Genomic DNA, 16732 nt, shown 5'->3' with positions numbered 1-16732 from the left:
TTGCCTTACCAAGTGGGCGGTCAGCGCTCATGAGATAATTCAATTAATGTGGAGGTTGGCTATTCTCAATAGTAGAATACCAGGGGAGAAAAAATCACTTTTGTAGTGGTAATGAGGCCAATGTAAACAGGGTGGCCCATTTCAAACAGTTGACAAGAAGGTGTGAGTAACAGCAGGGGGGAAATTAGTTTTTGTAGTGACCCATCCAATCCCAGTCTTTATTCAGGCCTAATTTGATGGTGTTCAGTTTGCAAATTAATTCTAATTCTGCAGTTTTGTGTTGGAGTCTGTTTTTGAAGTTTTTTTGTTGAAAAATTGCCACTTTTAAGTCTGCTACTGAGTGTCCAGGGAGACTGAAGTGTTCTCCTCATGGTTTTTTAATGTTATAATTCTTGATGTCAGATTTGTGTCCATTTATTCTTTTGCGTAGAGACTCGTTTGGCCAATGTACATGGCAGAGGGGCATTGCTGGCACATGATGGCATATATCACATTGGATGTGATGTTAAACTGATTTAGTCAAATGGGTGCAAAAGGCTGTGTAGCAACACTTATTTAAACCAGTCTTATTTGGATTTAGCATAAATCTACTAGGAATTTTTAAGACAAACCAGAATAAAAGTATCGACATAGGCTGTTGCACCAGTTTAACTAACTAGTTCTAAAGGCTGATTAGTGCTACGTCTGCATGTAAACAAGGCGTGTGTGTGTGTGTGTGTGTGACTAGAAAATAGTAATTAAATGTAACTAATTAGAAGAGATACCTCATAACCTTTCAGCGATGGGCCAACTAACACAACGGGCCTCATGGATGGCACTACGTCATAAGGAGGAACATGTTCCGTCTGAAAAAAGAAAATATCCCATCAGCACATAATCTAAAATAGACTCAGCACGCAAACTGTAGAAACTATTTAGCAAAATACACTTACCACTTTTTGTTTCTGTTTTGCTAAAAGACCAAAAACAAGAACTTTATTAACATGCATACTGCACATAATGCAATAGATACAAGATCTGCAAACAAAGATCACTCTTTCAATGCACTTATTATTTGTATTTCTGCATCTCCTTTCTCATCAGTATTAGGTCACTACCGTTCTGAGGGAGTCTGCCAGCTTTTCTGGTTCTTTTCTCCAGCTCTCTACATGACCGATACATTTAGAAGCAAATTTTTTTCTCATCCTTCAATTATTTTGGGGAAGGTTTGAACAAATAAGCATTTATCTATGGGATATTTTTATAGATTAGTAATAAGAGAGTGTGGAGAAGCCCTTTATTTTATTTTATTTGCAACTTTTAAGGTAAGTTTAAGAAACAGTAATAGTTTTCCTTATATAAAATCCAAAATTCACCTGTGGAAGTGGGTGTAGCTCTAAACGTTCCAGACACCATCTCTCCAAGACTCGAAGAAGAATTTCCACTTGATTTCCTACAGCATTACAAAGAGTGTCGATTACCACAAAGTATTCTGAGAGCGAACTCACAAGGCCCTGCAGCTCCTATTCCAGTCTCAGAGATGCTGCACTGCTGCCCCAGGGCCTGCCCAAAGGTTGGGAGGAGGGGAAATTACATCCCATATGCCTCTGCTTAATTCACCACATAGTCATATGATCAGAGAAGGGCAAGTCCATTACTTGGCCCCAGTGATACAAAAGAGATTCACCTACACGGATTCCAATAATCTGATATTCTCTTTCACTGTTCATCCATCCCAGTTAAGTACCTCTCTCTCCAAACATCAAGGCAGAAGGGCTAACACTCAGCTATTTCAAGCTGTAAAAGCAATTTGAATAAATCAGAATTAATGTTGTTCAATTATTCTAGAAACATTTCCTCAGATAGTTTACTCTTGAAATGATTCCTAAGCTTGATGAAGTAAATTAGTATGGCAATTCCCTGCCATTACTTTCTAGACTAAATTATGCTCCTCACTTTTGCCATCTATTATGGCTTGATTCAATCGTCTCATCTTTCTTTCTTTTACAATGAAGTATCGTTATCTGCAAGCACCATCTCATCAGTGTTAACAGGAGTTCTATGATTAAAGTAGGTCTGTTGTTTGGGTATTTAGCCAGTGGATGGTGACATGTTCACACACAGTAGGCAGGTCTCACAGTGATTAACTGTCAGAGCTGTGGTTCTCCAGCTGCACTCAAGCCTGTGTTAACCAGGTATATGTCTTCACTACCCGTCGGATTGGCAGGCAGCGATCGATCCAGCGGGGACTGATTTATCGCGTCTAGTCTAGACGCGATAAATCAACCCCCGAACGCTCTCCTGTCGACTCCTGTACTCCACCGCCACGAGAGGCACAGGCAGAGTCAACGGGGAAGTGGCAGCAATCAACTCACTGCAGTGAAGACGCCATGGTAAATTGATCTAAGTATGTCAACTTTAGCTATGCTATTCACGTAGCTGAAGTTGCGTAACTTAGATCAATCTCCCCTCCCCCACCCAAGTGTAGACCAAGGCTAAGAGATATGCGCTATTTAGGCCTAGGGGTGGAGACACAAGGAGGAGACTGGCTTGGGATGAAAGTGGAGAGACAACCTGAGATGAGAAGAAGTGGAGCGGCCTGAGCGCAATCTCTCTTAAAGAAGGGTTACAACAAGATAGGAATGCTGCAACACTGTCTCTGTGCTGTTCCCAGCGTGCCAATTTAGTGGCGAGAGTTAAAATGAAAAAAGAATATGAGGCAAAATCTTACGGTCCCATGAGTGATCACTGATTTGATCCAACCCTGCATGGGCTCAGACTGCTTGTTCTCCAGAACCCTTCACACTATAGTCCACATCCTGTAGGACTCATTTTTCAAAAGTTTATTCGTGTAGTTTTCCTGTCCCTCGTATTCAACATCAGAGACAGTGAGAGATCTAGAATGCCTGCTATTTTCTGCAAACGTATATATTTTAACCCACTGTCCATTCTGGTATACAAATACAAAACCATTTTTAGACAAGAGAAGATTGAGGAATACATTAAAACAAATCAGCTGAACTTCAAATATTGCCCAGTGTTGTTGTGTTTTGAAATGGCTAAGGACAGGCTTACCCGCCATGGAAACGTCCTCTCTTCTGCTCTTGCTGAATTCGGATATTCTCCAGCCGAAGTGGGCTTGGAATGAAGCCAATCTCACAGCCCTCTTTAACCAGCCTTCCTATCCACCAGTCGTTATTATATTTCTGTAACACAGACAGATTATTGTGTCATACTGAGAACTCTCAAGACTGAAGACTTGTATGTGCCCACAGAACAGGTACAGCTCAAGCTGTGTCAGTACAGGTTTCTCTCTGAACTTTCTCAGCCTTGACATGGAGTGTTAAATTCTGTATTCACTCTCTATGTCCAGGCATGACTTTTCTGTTGACACCATCAACAAATAGGCAAACTGTGCCAAGGGTAATGGTAGTTTGGGAGAGTGGTCTACTATCTAACACCCTAATCACTGGACCATCTTTCCTCTATCTTGATTTCAGTTTACTTGCAGTCACACACCCTAGAAATGGCTTCACCACTTGGATATATTTTTTAATTAAGTTAAGAAATTAAGTTGCCATAAAGACAAAAGATTTGTTGTAACTGTCTGGTGACAGGACTTTTGAAGCAAGCTCTTTTAAAGATTTACAATTTGTTCTCCTCATTTAGGTCCTTGTGAATTGAGCAGATTATATTTTTTAGCAATTTTGTAATTTTCTAAAAAATTGCAATGATTTTTTGGCAAGAGCCCTTGGCACCATATTTCAAAAGGAATATTAGTTTTCCTAGAGAAGTTATACATGATTAAAGCCAGTGTGTATCAATCCCATTTTAATACTTTCAGAAAAAAATAAATAAAAGATTTGTTTGCGAAATGAGTGAGGAAGAAGCCAAGTATATACCCCCATCTCTCTAAATTATCAGTTCCCTGGCCCCAAGCTCTCAGGCCGTTAAATTCATTCTTGGGCAACTAAAATACATTCTAAAGCTCCTATTTCAAGTCAATGAGATCTGCACAGGCTCAAGACCAATTAAAAAAATCAGACCACTTATTTAGGGGCCCAACTTTAGGCTCTCAAATTTGAAAGTTCAGCCTCAATAATTTCCTAGCAAAAGTATATTTTTCCTCACCTTCCATACAAGTTTTTCTGTGGTTTGCATTGTCCTTTGTTATATACTATTATGATATGCTAGTTTAAAAACATAAGAATGGCCATACTGATCAGACCAATGGTCCATCTAGCTCAGTATCCTGGCCCTGACAACAGTCCATGCCAGAGCTTCAGGGGGAATGTACAGAACTGGGAAATTATGGAGTGACCCACCCATCTTCCACTGTTGGCTTCTGGTAGTCAGAAGTTTAGAGCAGTCTTGCATGTGGGACTGCATCCCTGATCATCTTGATGGATATATGTCTATGAACTTATCCAGTACTTTTTTGAATGCCGTTATACTTTTGGCCATCACAACATCCCATGGTAATGAGTTCCACAGATTAATTGTGCATCGTGTGAAATAGCACTTCCCCTTGTTTGTACAAAACCTGCTGCCTATTAATTTCTTTGGATGACCCCTGGTTTTTGTATACTATTCTATTCACTTTTTCCACACCATTCATGATCTTATAGACCTCTATTATATCACTTAGTCATCTCTTTTCTAAGATGAACAGCCTTACTCTTTTTAGTCTTTCCTCGTATGGAAGCTGTTCCAGACCCTTGATAATCTATGTTGCCCTTCTCTGAACCATTTCCAGTTCCATTATTCCCTTTTTCAAATGGGATGACTGGAACTGGACAGAGTATTCAAGGTGTGAGTGCATCATGGATTTATACAATGACATTAAGGTATTTTCTGTTTTATTTTCTATCCCTCGCTTAATAGTTCCTAACATACTGTTAGCCTTTTTGACTGCTACTTGGAATTATTTTTTCAAATGTGTGTTACTCTGCACTCATCAATGATGAGTTTCATCTGCCATTTTGTTACCCAGTTTTGTGAGATCCCTCTGTAACTCCTTGGAGTCTGCTTTGGACTTAACTATCTTGAATAATTTGGTATCGTCTGCAAATTTTCCCACTTCACTGTTCACCCCTTTTTCCTGATCATTAATTAATATGTTGAACAGCACAGGTCCTTGGGTGACCCTGCTGTTCACCTTTCTCCATTGTGAAAACAGACCATTTATTCCTGTCCTTTGTTTCTTACCTTTCAACCAGTTACCATCTCTCTTATTCCGTGGCTACTCAGTTTGCTTAAGAGTCTTTGGAGAGAAACCTTGTCAAAGTACACTGAAAATCCAAGTACACTGTACTGACTGGATCCCCTACTCCACATGCTTGTTGCCCCCTCAAAGAATTAGAGAGGCATGACTTTCCTTTACAAAAGTCAGGTTGACTCTTCCATTCTTCCCCAACATATAGTGTTGATCTATGTGCCTGAAAATTCTGTTCTGTTTCTACCAATTTGTCCAGTACTGAACTTAGGCTCACTGGCCTGTAATTTCCAGGATCTCCTCTGGAGTTCTTTTTAAAAATTGACATTACATTAATTACGTGCCAGTCATCTAGGATAGAGGTGATTTAAGTGATAGGTTACATACCAGAGTTAGTAGTTCGGCAATTGCATATTTGAGTTTCTTCAGAACTCTTGGGCAAATACCATCTGTTCCTGGTGACTTATTACTGTTTAGTTTATCAATTTGTACTAAAACCTCTTCTACTGAGGCATCAATTTGGGACAGTACTTCAGATATGTCACCCAAAAAATAGCTCTGATGTGGCTGTCTTCCCAACATCCTCTGCAGTGGAGACTGATGCAAAGAATTCATTTCAGAAACTGTAGACTGAACTACACAACCCTACGTCCTGGGAATCTCATAAATAAATCACCAACTAAAGTATGAGACAACCATTTTAAATTGATCTTGTTCCTGGCTGTCCATTTTAGAGTAACATCCACAACTTTTGCCATCTTCAGATGGATTGTTACAGATAAAAACATCTGTGCAGGGAAATGTACAAAGTTCTGCATATATAACGTTTTGCATCAATAAAATGGGCTACATTAGAATTTGTTTTATAAATTCATAACATACAATGAAAATATTTGTGTATTGGTAGGAAAAGGGAGAATTGCCATTCTGTTAAATTCCAAGGGATTACAACTAGAAGCTATTTGGCAAAAGAACATTTCAAAAATCACAGGACTATAAAGCACAGATGGGAGAACTTCAAAAGGCTCCAAGCTGAAGTGGTATCAGGTCCCCTAAAATCAAGCTACAGCATGTATGGATGAATCTTGTTTTGCAAGTTCTAAGCCTGCACATGTGTGTGCAAAATAACATGTTGCACATGCACATGTTGTGGGTTCACTTTAGGATGCCCAAAGAAAATTTGAAGGAACTATCTTCAACATACAGTAAAAATGATTTTCTCTCCAGTTAGCATTTTAGGATGGTGCCCCTATTCCTTAACTCCCTTCCTTGCTCTGAGGTTCCATTTCTCTCAGCCCTGGTCTACACCGAGGGGGGAATCGATCTAAGCTATGCAACTTCAGTTACGAGAACAGCACAGCTGAAGTTGACGTATCTTAGATCAACTTACCTCACGGGGTCGACTGCCGCCACTCCCCCGTTGACTCTGCTTCCGCCTCTCAGCAGTGGTGGAGTTCCGGAGTTGACGGCAGAGCGATCGGGGATCGATTTTATCGTGTCTACACTAGACATGATAAATCAATCCCCAATAGATCAATGGTAATGAAGACCTGCCCAGTGAGTGGCACTGAGCATCAGATCCCAGGTCTCCTCACTCGAGCTTCCAGGGCTGAGGCTCTAAAAATAGAATGTGTAGATGTTGCAGCTTGGGATCTGAAGCACAGGCAGTACTCAGCTCCAGCTAAAGCCGCAACATCTACACAACTATTTTTAGCGCAGTAGCCTGAGCCCTGCAAGCCTGAATGCATTGACACAGGCTCTGGGACTCACTGCCACTTGTGTAGACGAACCCTATGTCCCAAGGCAGAAAGCTTTCCTACAGATGCTTTTTCTTACTCTCTTATTCTAGGCCCTCTCCCTCTTCTACAGGCCCTTTTCTAGGCGGCTACCTGCAGACCTGGTGTAAGCTGGTGTAACTCCACTGTTTGGCTCAAGGTGTCCTTTCCCAGGCTATCTACTACCAGTCTCAATCTCACTGCTTTAGTGAAGAACAAAATCTATATCCATGAAGTTCAAGTGGTTTTAAAATCTACTAAGACATGATTTCCCTTCCATGCTTTTAAAACTAGACAATGAATTAGTAGATTCAAATTCTTAATAGTACAAGATACAGCCTCATGGCACTGGAACCCTGATAAGGATGAATGATCCTGGATGTTATTGCTAATCAAACAGATGCTCTGTGTAATGCTGGCTGCTATTCAGCTTTCTCTTTTGTCTTGCATAGCTCAAATCTGACTGCTTAGGTTTTAGTTGTTGGCAGGTCAGAGGAATAATTGCATGCTGTAGTTACCTCTTTAATGTGCAAAAAGTCCTTGGCATCAAAAGAAATGGCAGTGCTTGGGACAGGAACATCTTCATCCAGTGCGCCACAGTAACTCACATTAGTCTTAACTGCAAACGCTACAGGTTTAGACTAGGAACAAAAAAACATGTCACAAGCATGTTACAGAAGTGTTCTTGTACTTTTTAGATTCAAGAGTTAGTGTGCTGACTGTGTCAAATTAAAAAATATGTATTTACTAGTCATGCATTGGGAATACAGCCAAATTCAGACCTAATGTCAGCGGACACAACTCCACACAAGTCACTGGGAGTTATGCTTCCTTACATCAGGTCCAAATTTGAACTATGTGATTTGCTACGAAAGAGAATTGCTCCATCGGTAGCAATCTGCTTGTAGGATAATTCAAAGGACGGTAATTCCTCCCTCCACAATGCACTCAGTGCAGTGTGGTACACAAAGTAAGAAAATTCTTCCTTTGCAGAGATTGTTTTGTGTCCTAAGGCATGTGACGTAGTGGAAGATCCTACATAAGATGTAGGCTGCAAAGTACTCTAGAAAAGTTCCAAGGCTTGGTTAATTCCTGCTGGTGTAAGATGGGCTGTATGCCCTGAGTAGCAGGAAATTTGTAAGGAACACAGCATCACAAGGTACCTACAAAAGCTTTTCTGCTGGTTGGCCAAGAGTTGCCTAAAACTTCCTCAAAAGTAGGTGAAGCTGACTAAGACAGTGGGGTGACCAGAGCAACAGGGAGAAATGCTGATTCAGACCTATGGAAAAGTCCTATCAAATTCAATAGGGATGAAACTAGGAGGGTTCTACAGAAATGTAATAGGTGTTAATAGGAATTAATCCAAAAATGTATAGAATTTAATAGAGAACAAGACAGCCTTTCTATGGGCCTTTTTAAACCACCTGTAGAAAGGATAGAATTTTCTATTAAATTCAGTCGGACCGTCTAAAACCCCATAGAAAGTGTACCATTTTTAACAAGTCCTGTAAGGTTGGGAGCCTCTCCCAGCAGGGTCTCAACCATTCTCTGAAGTTGGCCTCCACCTGAAGAACCCTAGAAAAGTGTGGCCCTGAAAACACTGCCTGCTTTCCACTGATGGAAAATCCCTCTGGCAAGTACAGGTCTGTCGCATCTTATGCACATTTAACGTGTGGGATTTCAGCATTACACGGTTGACAAAAAAACAAAACAAAAAAAAGAGAAAAATAACAATTTTAATACTGTACCTGTAATGCGGGTGATTCCACCTGCCATTCAACTCAATGTAATTTTGACTAAACGCAGTTTTCGCTTTACGTGCTAACCGCGGAACGGAACCTCTGCATAACATGAGACTCGCCTATATCTATGTATCCTCCCAATTTATTTTACTGTCACTGCCATCACTGAAGTATCTGAATGCCAGACCCTTCTGGCACACTGTTTGTCATCTACAGCCCCTTTCTTCACAGGGTGAATCAAGCAACCAACATTTGAGAAAAGAAAAAAAAAAAAAGGACTAAATTGCAGCCACTGGGTCAAAATCCTATGTCTGACTACATTGATACAATGGCAATTGAAATGAATGGAACTCGTGCATACATTACAGGGCAATATTTGTCCCATTATATTTACAGTCCATCCACACCTCATCCACAGGGTGACCAAGAGGACCAAATGCAAATCCAAATTCAAAACAGTCGAGCACATTGCTGTGAAAATGTAGTAGTCTCTAATGTTGTTCTCCTTTCCTTTCCTTAAGTAAAAGAGCCAAATTCCACTCTCATTTACACATCTGAGACCTACCAACACATACAAGGTTACATGGGTGACAAAGCAGGATTTGGCTTTATGTTTTAAGTAGTATCTTCTTTGTGAAAATATTTGATATTTCCCCTTCTAGCATCTTGTAGTTGATTGCCAAGCTATTTTCAAATTATATGATCACCATTATAAACCTGTAGAAAGAATTCTAACACTATGCAAAGGCTGACGTGCCACCAAATGCCATATAACTTTGCTATTATTAAAGCTGAAAAGAAGAACTCACCTTTGCCCTTTCAAGCTGAATAGCTGCTTGCTGTTCTCTCTCCTGGCGGATTGCTTCTCTGTCCTCTTCCAAAGATACATCAGAATCTGATGGTCTGCTTGTGTATGAATCTGCTGATCCCTAAAAAGAAGAGCACATCATTAAGAAAAATTATATACTGCTTAGAAGAATCCAAGCCAAATTCACAAAACATTGCTCAAGTGTTTATTTCCTGAATTTTGTAATGTAGATTTTGTGTTTTATTTCTGATAGGAAATTGTACAGGATATAGCTAGAAATTTAAATACTTTTATAGATTTTTATTTTTCTGCAAAACGCAAAATTCCAAAGAAAATCTCTCTCTTTCTCAGAACTTGTGCAATATCTTAGTCTCTCTGATGGGCATGCATCATAAGGAAATCAGCACTGGGAACAGCAAACAACCTATTACAAGATTTAAATCCTGTTTGATAGCCTTAGATTAAAGATCAGCTCTTCGTCAAAGGTTACATCACATGAGATAGAATCAGATTATTATATAGCTCAGTTAAAATCTCTTCTCTGTGTAAATATATTACTGATATATAAATACTTTACTCAGTACCCAGCAGCACTCAGACAAAGAATTATTCAATGCATCATACCTAAACACAAATGTATGTGAATCAAGAAGCAAAAGTGACCAAATGCAAGAACATACTATTAAAGAAGTTATTTGACAATGGAACACATAAATCCAAATGCATCCTATGCAATATCACGAGATAAGGATTATATATAACCAGAAGGGGTATACATTGTCTGTAAGGAGAAGAAACAGGGTACACTGTACAGTAAGATGTCTAATTCAAGTCACCATTCAGGATGGGTGGCACAATCTAAAACTAGTAGTGTTTTTACACTCCCCTTCATAATAAACAATTTGACACTGAGGTCCTGATTCTGCAATTAGATTAGCACAAATGTACCTTCATGCCTGCACGGATCCAACTGTGGGATAGGGGCCCGATTTTGTAAGAAAGACAAAAGAATGTACAAAGCATTTGCAAATATTAGTAATCTAAAAACCAAAATAGACCCCAGATGCCTAGCAAGATTAGAGCTCAATTCTAAAAATGGTGCTAAAAAGGCATGTTACTTTTTTTGTAGTGACTTGATCCTGCAAAATGCTAAGCATGCTAAGCTCTAGGATTTTGTCATATAGTCTAGTAAATCTCGCATGGCAAGGATATGCACATGACAGTTCCATGTCCCAAACAGGAGGAGTGTTTATTTTTATACTTGTTTAGGTGAGTAATGCCTTTGCTACGAAACTTCCTTCCTCTTTCTGCACTTGATCCTGTGCCCAATGAAATTCCCAATCTCACACTGACTCCAGTGATTCAGAATCAGGTAGTATTTGGTTTGGCATTTGATTAATTTGTATTTAGTTTAATTTATTAGCACCCAGCATTAGCGGCAGTTAATTTTATTTCAGTTAGAGATTCTGCATTGTTATGACACACGGTGGGTAGCTTTGCACAATTACAAATCTTTGAGGTTCTGTATTACAAACTTGAATACAATGGCAATTAATACTTTAAATATCAGCACACAATATATAAAGTTTAGAGTACAAGACCATATGTAAATGGCATAATTTAGTCCCACTAACACATTTTTATATTTACATATTTTGTACATTTAGGAGTTCAGAAAAGCACAACACTAGGACCCTAATCGTACAAACAAAACTATCCTTGCATCCATGATAAAACCCATTCAAGTCAACGGGGCTGCACAAGAGTCTATCCATGCAGATCTCCATGCAGAAGCCGGATGTAGTACCATACAGTAACAATCAAAAGCCCCGTAGGAACTCCACATCACACTGTTTGTGACCATTGCTGTAAAATATTATAGAATTGTATAAGAGAGAAGCATTAATTAACTGGATTTTCTGTATATAGTGAAGTGTTGCCCAATAAGTACAGCAACGCATTTCTAAATGATCATATTTTCAGTAGCAAACCAAAAAAAATCATTTTCTCATCCAGGAAAGCCATTAACAATCTATTTTTGTCAAATGGATGACTATTCTGTCTCATTACAATTTTTAGAAGAGTTTTAAATTAACTCATGACTCAACCAATTCAGATGCAAGTACATTAAAAAAGCCTTTTAAAAACTGATCTTCACTGCTATGATAAATAGTATCCTATTTATTTTATGGTGATGTCATTTCAGTATATTTTCGTGTCTGAAGCTATTTAACAGCATAACTGTATTTGGCAGTGAGCTTAGACAAGTAAAATAAGTAGAAACTGAGGAGAAATCAACAGTAATTCTCAGAACTCTCATCATAAACTCCATTGAAGTACAGCAGCATTCAGTCAGGTATGCTCTGATGTAAGTATCAGACATACCCAAAGGAATATTCAAAGCTGTGAAATTTAAAGAAACATTATGATGAAGTTTTGAAACAAACTGATTATAACAACTTAGTTAGACAGGCTGTAGACCCAATATTTTAAGGACAGATATTGGTTAGACAGCTAGCTACTTAAGTTAAAAACAAAGCAACAATAGCGTAAAACATATCTGCATCTCTGTCTAGAAATCACAGCGCTTGTGCAGTGATCCTGTCTACTAAAGTAACACACGGGCTGATATTCAAAGGCAGACTCAGACTTTGTGCCTGCATTCTCACACCCACAATAACTGAAGCCACAAGTCTAAGAGAGCAAATAATTGTGGGCAAATAAATGTCCAGACATTTAAGTACCTGATTGCACATGCAAATCATATGGGTCATATTTTATGACAAAGATATTTGAGTATGTGATTGTCAGCAAAAAGTCAAGAAGTTGAGTTTGTAGTACTGCCAACCCCAAGGATTCCAAATCATGAGACTGGAATAAAAATCATGGAATTTTAAAAATTATATATTTGAGGGGTTGATTTGCCTTCTATTTTGAGCGTTTAGGCTTCCCATTTTGTAACCTCTCTCTCTGCATCTACAAGGATTAGAAACTTACTTTTGTTTAGATGAAAGCAGAGATTCTCATGTAATCATATGACTCCAGCAGCTGGGGCTTGAGGAGAAACATCAAATACAGCAAGATTCATAAACAATGTTGTGAGAATTGGCAACACTGCATCATACGCCTATTTTTGAAAACTAGAGCCAAAAAAAAGTACTTTGTGGTACTGATTCTCTGTAGCATCTTACTACTTTCCCTCCAGCTTCAGACCTTTCAAAGACCATATTACATTGTTTGGAGTATGGGCTGTTTCATGTAGACATAGTTAAGTTGCTATTCTCTCTACTGTCACAGCCACTTAGTTAATGTCTGTAAAACACTTGGAAGATGTGAAGCACTTGGAAGACGTGAATGCTCAATGACAGCAGAAAGGGAAAAAATATCACAGTATTCAGATATTCAATCAAAAGACATAATAAACATGTACAGTTTATGGTGGTAGGAACTGACTTCCTTCAGAGATGTTGGAGCCCTACACAGCATAATATAATGCAACAGGAATGCACCAGACCCTGGTAAGCCCATGGCTGAAGACAGGGTCAACACCACTCATCAGGAATGGCAGACATTGTTCATCATCCATGCCCTTTTCAACCATATGATTTTCCTTTTAATCTTTGCTTTATTGGAAAGTGGGTAAGAACAGAGTACAGTGCATGTCACGGAGATGACAAATCAACAGAGCACATGGGAGCCGAGCTGAGAATCTGTGGATGACGGTGTAGTGAATGTAGAAATACAGGGGTTAATACCTAGACAATCACATCCTATGGGGCTGATTTTACATAGCTCCATATGGATTGCCTGGTAACTTCATAAAACTAGTATACATGCGGGGGTCACAGTTTCCAGTGCTTGCAGTAGTATGCCATGCTAGGGCTGATTTGCACTTCTCTGGCAGCACAAAGCAGTCTTAAAGCCAACTTAACCATACCAACTGGTACCACGAGGCTGTTCTCAGTTGTTGCTCAATACTGGATGGTGGTTGGACAACAGAAGATAAGGGAGTGTTCAGTCACATTTATGACCCCACTCCACAAAGATGTGCCAAACACTAATTGGATAATCCCAGGAATACAAGTCAGGTGATGATGAATCAAAAGAAATGTCTTGAATGAGAAAATGCTTCACTACTATAGGGATGGGAGAGAAAAGTAGAGGCGCTAACCAAAGGCAAATAATAAAAATATGTATTCTTCAGCGTACTGTGTGCTCATGCCCAAAGTGGCTAATACTATATAGGGCAGAAACATGACCTAATAGTTAGTGACTGAGTCAAAAAAATAAAAAAATAGGCCTGACTCCCAGCCTTCTACTGCGACTCACTCTGAGTCAGATCATGCAATCTCACTCACATTGGGGAGCATTTACTCATGCAAGTGATCCCATTCATTTCAGCACCCCCACCTCCCTTGGTGTGCCTAATAAAATCACCCATGTCTTGCATCTCCATTCCCTTTGTATACCATACCCTTTTATCTTGTCTCTATTTATACTGGGATCTTCTGGGGACGGGGATTGTCCTGCACTTTATATTTGTACAGTACCCAGCATAATGGGGCTCCGAGTCTGATTATGGCTGCTGACACTACTATAATAAAAATGGTAAATAAATCAAATAATTATAATAATCTTCAAGGCCCAATCACCAGCTCAAAGAGCTTTAAACACCGCAAAAGAAAAAATATATAGTTTTTGTTTGTTTGGTGGGGGGTTCGTTTTGTTTTTTCACCCTCATGGGTGAGAGAGAATAACTGCCTACATGACCACAGAGTGAAAAGCAAATTATGTCAACATAAAGTGCTAGTACAGAGGAAAGAAGTTCAGAACTCTTGAAGCCATTGGTTTCTCTCTTTCTCTCTCTGGACCCCGACACTGCATCGAAGGACCCTTTAAATTTTGTTTTAATTTATACTAAATAGCCTCTGTCAGCCAGCAGGTTTTTTGGATGAATCAACTAGCTAGGTGTACAGCACATATCCATTATTTTACATGGCGAGGAGGCCTCAAAATTATTCCTTCTATTGTGAGCCCTGTGCGCAGATAATAAGGGAATATTTGCCTTTCTAAATACAAAGCAAAGAATACATAAATAAAAAGTGCCTTATTAGGGTTAATAAGCCTTGAGAGTCAACGCCAACAAACTACCCAGAATGTATATAATTTATGAATTACTCTGGTATACACTATGCAAGGAGCAGTTACCATAGGAACTGCCATATCACTTTGTTGTCTACCTCCCCTTGAGACCATGTAGGGTTGTCAGTCCTCCAGGACTGTCCTGGAGCCCTAGAAATTAAAGATTAATCTTTAATTAAAGATTATGTCAGGAATATGTCCAATTGGCAACTCTATGAGACACCCAACATCTTTGTGAAGATAAAACACACACCAACAGTTGTTGTGAACATTCCAGTGTTAACAATCTGAAAGGTTTCAACAGAGAGCTATATTCTCCCCTGGATTGTATGGCTCATTTCATATCTATTTGATAGCAGTTTAATTTCCTGCTTTTGTGGGTGAGCTCATTTTTCTTTTCATTAATTACCTTCCACCTCTACCCCCATACTGGATCAATTGTTATAGTTCATCTTTTCAAGATAGACAAAAAACACTGGGATTTGAAGTGATACCAAGGATGGTGAATTAAATAACGTTTCTGCAGTTACGGGTATGTAATCAGTGCCTCTCTGCTGAACATACATTCACACCTCTGGCTGGCTGGCACTCCCTCCACTGACCCCAAAGATTTTGGGGGTTGTATGCCCTGGTCTATTCACAGAGGCAGGGCCAGCTCTACTGTTTTTCCCACCCTAAGCAGCGCACCGAATTGCCGCTGCGGACTCGGGGGCAGTCCATGTACCGACAATTCAACAGCAGCTTCTGTCTTCAGCTGGAAGACAGAAGCTGTGCCGCCATGGACAGCTGAACATAGAAGCTGCCGCCGAATTGCCGCCGCCGCGGAAACGCGCGTGCCGCCCTAATAGCACACGGACTACCCCCGCCGTCCGCGGCAGCAATTCAGTGCGCTGTTGGGGGCAAAAAACACACGGACTGCCGCCCTTGCAAATTCCCGCCCCAAGCACCTGCTTGGAATGCTGGTCCCTGGAGCCAGCCCTGAATAGAATGTGGGGGAGATCATTGGGTTACCGTAAGCAATAGGAAGAAGACCATGCAGCCTTCTGACCTCTTATAGGAGACAGGAGAAGAATATTGTCTTTTAGCTCCCCGCTTCTAAAAGGAACAGAATAAAGATTACAGCTGTGCCAAGAATAAACTATTTCAAATTCAGAGTGCCACAAATATCACGCATAATCTCTCAATCCAGGAATAAACAGACATTGAGCAGACATCCCCACAGGAAACGGCGTCACCACTCACAATCTTTAATAAAAAGTACATGCTGCTTAAGAGGGAAGCCAACCTTTTTTTTTTTGTTTTTTTTTTTTTTTGTTTTTTTTTTACAGTCGCCAATGTGAAAGTAGCTATTGTCAGGAGTGACTTAGCAATAAGATCCCTGGTAAAAGAGAGCTCAACTCTGAAACCCCAAAGGGCTAAAATGCCAATACTTCCTTAAAAGGAAGTTTCAGGTAGCAGGCAATATATCTCCAGGCAGTTAATCATTCTGTGTGATCAGCTGGAGTCTTAATATGGTCAGAGGTCAGAGCCAAAAAAAATTCGGGACACTTTTAAATCATCAGTCCCTCCTGCATTGATGCTTTCTCTGCTCTTCCTCTGGAGTTCCTCCCCCAAAGAGAATTCTTAATCTACCTCTCTTAAATATTTCACCTCCAAGCAAACATCTAGAATCTCATGGCTGAGTTTCAGCCCCCATAAATTGTGGCAGACCCAGTTCCCAGAGTCCTGCCTTGATGCTGAATATAGTGGCTTCAAACAATTAAATGCAGCCTGATGCCACACAGACCATCAGATAATTACTATTTATTATTTGTATTGCGGATGCAGGCAGAACATGCAGTGCATTGCACAGCATGTCGGAAGACAAAGTCCTTGTCCCAGAATAGTACTTTCAAACGAACAGTAGCAATGACAGTACCCAGGAAGTGGCTAAGTAGAGACTGAGGCCTGGTCTACATTACGCGTTTAAATCTATTTAAAGAGCGTTAAATCGATTTAACGCTGTACCCGTCCACACTACAACGCCCTTTATATCGATATAAAGGGCTCTTTAAATCGATTTCTGTACTCC

At 39.9% G+C, this 16732-nt stretch overlaps 1 protein-coding gene across 4 annotated transcripts in view; it reads right to left on the bottom strand.

Annotated features, from left to right (window-relative positions):
- Positions 1-16732, bottom strand: part of CACNB4 (calcium voltage-gated channel auxiliary subunit beta 4) — a 206124-nt gene that overhangs the window by 44037 nt on the left and 145355 nt on the right. For all 4 annotated transcript variants that reach the window (XM_032783739.2, XM_032783742.2, XM_032783740.2 and 1 more), the window contains 6 exons: positions 9521-9640; positions 7488-7610; positions 3055-3185; positions 1356-1432; positions 933-952; positions 765-845 (listed from right to left, as the gene is read on the bottom strand). In XM_032783739.2, coding sequence (XP_032639630.1) covers positions 765-845; positions 933-952; positions 1356-1432; positions 3055-3185; positions 7488-7610; positions 9521-9640 — 552 coding nt within the window. The remainder of the gene's footprint in view (positions 1-764; positions 846-932; positions 953-1355; positions 1433-3054; positions 3186-7487; positions 7611-9520; positions 9641-16732) is intronic.

The sequence above is a fragment of the Chelonoidis abingdonii genome, chromosome 10, assembly GCF_003597395.2.
Source record: "Chelonoidis abingdonii isolate Lonesome George chromosome 10, CheloAbing_2.0, whole genome shotgun sequence".
NCBI classification, from domain to species: Eukaryota; Metazoa; Chordata; order Testudines; family Testudinidae; genus Chelonoidis; species Chelonoidis abingdonii.
The sequence above is the reverse complement of the archived record's forward strand: the minus strand, read 5'-3'. Positions and strand labels throughout refer to the sequence as shown.